Source organism: Danio rerio, chromosome 17 (genome assembly GCF_049306965.1).
Source record: "Danio rerio strain Tuebingen ecotype United States chromosome 17, GRCz12tu, whole genome shotgun sequence".
Lineage (NCBI taxonomy): Eukaryota > Metazoa > Chordata > Actinopteri > Cypriniformes > Danionidae > Danio > Danio rerio.
Genome location: NC_133192.1, coordinates 24,970,001 through 24,973,577, shown reverse-complemented (window position 1 = coordinate 24,973,577; position 3,577 = coordinate 24,970,001). Strand labels below are relative to the sequence as shown.

The following is a 3,577-nucleotide window of genomic DNA, read 5'->3' as shown; positions in this document are numbered from 1 at the left end:
TTTGGAAAGTCCTGTCCATTCCCAGGAAATGATGTTCTCTCGAATCGTTCATTAAAGTGAACCGGTTCAATTTCAGTGATTCATAATACACAGCTAAGAAATCATGCGCTCCCCTCCCCAAACGAATATAACCATACGACTAAAAGTGTTTCCGAGCAGAACTGTCCGAATTTTGCGAATGGAACACAGTCATAAAGCTCCTTAAGAAAATAAACATGATTCTGTTCAAAGGAATCAACTTGACTCGACTTGAATCACTGAATCACTTCCTTAAACTCATTCATTCACTTATGACTTACTGTACAGTTCATCTGACGTTCGAGATTCGCTTCTAATTCGGGTGACCTCCTCGAGATGTTTGTTTGCAAATTCGGCGTTTTTATCGTCTTTGTGGTGAGTAAGTCTTTGTATTGTTCAGCTTTATGTAGTGTTTTTTAGGAGAAACACCCCGTAGACTAAAACTACTTTGAATTGTAAACATGCGGACTTGCAGTCTCCTATAAACTTTGTACTGATTGTAGCTGTTACATAAAAACAAAATACGTAGGAAGCCGACTGATTAAGAAAGTTAGTTAGAAATATAGTAATCAAGTAAAATAGAAATATTTATACTGTAGTAAACAACTGACTGTATTTGTTTCACTTTCGATTTCTCAACAACACGTTGGTGTACCTCCCAAAGAAGTACATTTTAAAATATTTAATGATAATTACCCATCTTCAGAACCTCCTTGACAAATTTAATTTTGCTTAAAATTCTGTGAAGTTGACTTTGAAACGACTGCACATTTATTTTTTGAATGTTTATATAGCAGAACCTTTTGGTCTGATTCATTCGAGTGGTTATAGGTTTCTCTCAAGTTGTCCTCCCAATTTCCTAAAAATGATATTTTCTTTGATTTATTAGGGAAAGATGTTAATATTCAATTTGTATTAAATAATATTATCATTTTGGGGAAATTTTATATTCATAAATGCAAGTGCCTTAAAACAAAACCACTGTTTTTAGTTTCCAAAAGGAATTTTGGTTATACTGTAAATCTTTAAAGTTGCTAAAATCAAAATGTGGAGGAAGACTGTTAAGTTTATTGAAAAAAAAAAAAAAAAAAGAAGACCTGTTAGTGTAAATGTTTTTTTTTTTGCTTTTAGTTATGTTTGTGTGTCTATTTTATGCTTTATGTGTATTTATTTGTATTATCATTTTATTGATTTGATTTTTACTGCCTCCTAACGCTGCAGGGCTTGAACCAGCAACCTTCTTGCTGTGAGGCGATTGTGCTACCCACTGCGCCACTGCACTGTAACTTTGAATATAAAACATTATAATAGGCCTGTCTTAATACCTGGTTTTGTCATACGGTCTATTGTATCACAATAAATTGCGATAAACTATATTATTGTCATTTTAATACCATTTTATGCCACTCATTATATGATACCATAATGACAGTATAATATCATCATGATGCAAGTACACTCTTCCAAAAAACACATCATATTTTGTTCTTAATAATATTTAATTACAGTTATTTTAACAATTTAATAATTAGGCACTGAAATCAGACTGTAAAAACGCTTATCCTAAATAAATAATAATAAATGTGAAAAAAAGCTACCAGAGGCTGCGATATCTGGTACCAGATCTATTTTCAGTTGACAGAAAGCCACATAAAAATATACTATATTAATTTATAGTAAATACTATAGTATTTTTAACTATACAGTCATCCATAGAAGTGGTTAAAGTGTCTTATTTGTTTGTTTAAATTTACAGTTAGAGAATGTTTTTTTAAAATAGAGGCAAAGATGAACTTGGGCCTAGAAAAAAAGCTTTGTACTTGAGCATTGACATACAAAAAGCTAAGTTTGTTTGTAGGTTTGTGCGTGTGTTTTTGAAAGTAGAAAGATTTATATTTGGCTTATTCAGTACTTTAATGTTACCCATTTATTTGTGAAATACAGTTTAATACTGCAATTAGTTACATTACAACCCTTCCCTGTTAGTCATTTTTTATTTATTATAGTTATTATAGGTGTTATTATTATTATTATTATTATTATACCCTCATTGGGACTGATGCCTGTGTCCCTAACCCAACATGCTTGAAAAAACTTAAAATAAAAGATTGCAAGTTTAAGTTAACATTTTATTTGTGAAATGCTTTTCCCATGTTTTAGATGCCCACTTTGACTTATAGCTGGCGCTTGAGACGCGATGCCTCCTGTGAGTTTGGAACTTACCAGCATGAGAGGAACACATGTTGCCTCTGTCCTGCAGGTAAGATAATGCATAACTTATTATGCATACAGAACTACCCCGATGTTCCTCAGAGATTATTATTATTATTATTATTATTATTATTATTATTATTATTATTATTATTATTATTATTATTATTATTATTATTATTATTGGCACTGGGTAGTGCAGTAGCACAGTGGGTAGTTCTGTTGCCTCACAGCAAGAAGGTCGCTGGTACGAGCCTTGGCTGGGTCATATGCCATTTCTATGTGGGGTTTGCATGTTCTCTCCATGTTGGCGTGGGTTTCCTCCGGGTGCTCCGGTTTCCCCCACAGTTCAAACACATGTGTTATAAGCGAATTGGGAAAGCTAAATTGTCCATAGTGTATGCGTCTGAATGAGAATGTATGGGTGTTTCCCAGTGATGGGTTGCAGCTGAAAGGGCATATGCTGCATAAAACATATGCTGGATGACATGGCGCTTCATTCCGCTGTGGCGACCTCTGATTAATAAAGGGACTAAGCCGAAAAGAAAATGAATGAATGAACTATTGGCACTGAATTATGAGTGTACTTGGTAGTCCACTACAGTTTGGGCTCCCCTGTGAACAGTCGTCCCGTCAGTTATCAAAAAGAAATAAAATGTAAAAGTTACAGTATGTTAGGGGCTTTTTCCCCAGTTACTGCCTGGCTTTAAATAATTTACATGGCTGTTTACCAAATAAAAAACAGGGACATGAAATAATTAATAGCAGTTAAAATAGTAACTGCAGTCCATGTTACTTAGAAACCACTCAGATAACATATCTAGACACAGTGAACATTTTACGTTCTTACAGGTTGGTCTTTTTTTGACCTGATTTTTTTTTCAAAACAATTTTGGTTCCTGCTGACTGTGGATTGATATTACGATTAATGCTGACAAGAGCGAAAAAAAAAAAAAAAAAAGAAAGAAAAAAAAGTTTTTCTGCTCAGTGATCAATCAGACACATTTTATTGAATCGGTTATTCATTCATTATTTTCCTTTGACTTAGTTCCTTAATTCACCAGGGGGCGCCACAGCGGAATGAACCGCCAACTTATCCAGCATATGTTTTACACAGTGCATGCCCTTCTATCTGCAACCCAGTACTGGGGATTGGAGGAACAGAGTACAGAGGAAACCCACGCCAACATGGGGAGAACATGCAAAACTCCACACAGAAATGCCAACTGACCCAGCCGGGACTCAAACCAGTGACCTTCTTGCTGTGAGGTGACAGTGCTAACCACTGTGCCACCGTGTTGCCCCCGATTGTGTTATTACCTTAATTAAAATTTAAAATGAATAAAAT

The 3,577-nt window shown here is 34.6% G+C and overlaps 1 protein-coding gene across 1 annotated transcript in view; it reads left to right on the top strand.

Annotated features, from left to right (window-relative positions):
* The first annotated feature begins 264 nt into the window (after positions 1–264).
* The window catches only part of fas (Fas cell surface death receptor), a 12,492-nt gene continuing 9,179 nt past the window's right edge, over positions 265–3,577 (top strand). The window contains exons 1-2 of the mRNA XM_021467407.3: positions 265–393; positions 2,179–2,278. Of these exons, the coding sequence (XP_021323082.2) occupies positions 355–393; positions 2,179–2,278 (139 nt within the window). The 5' untranslated portion in view covers positions 265–354. The remainder of the gene's footprint in view (positions 394–2,178; positions 2,279–3,577) is intronic.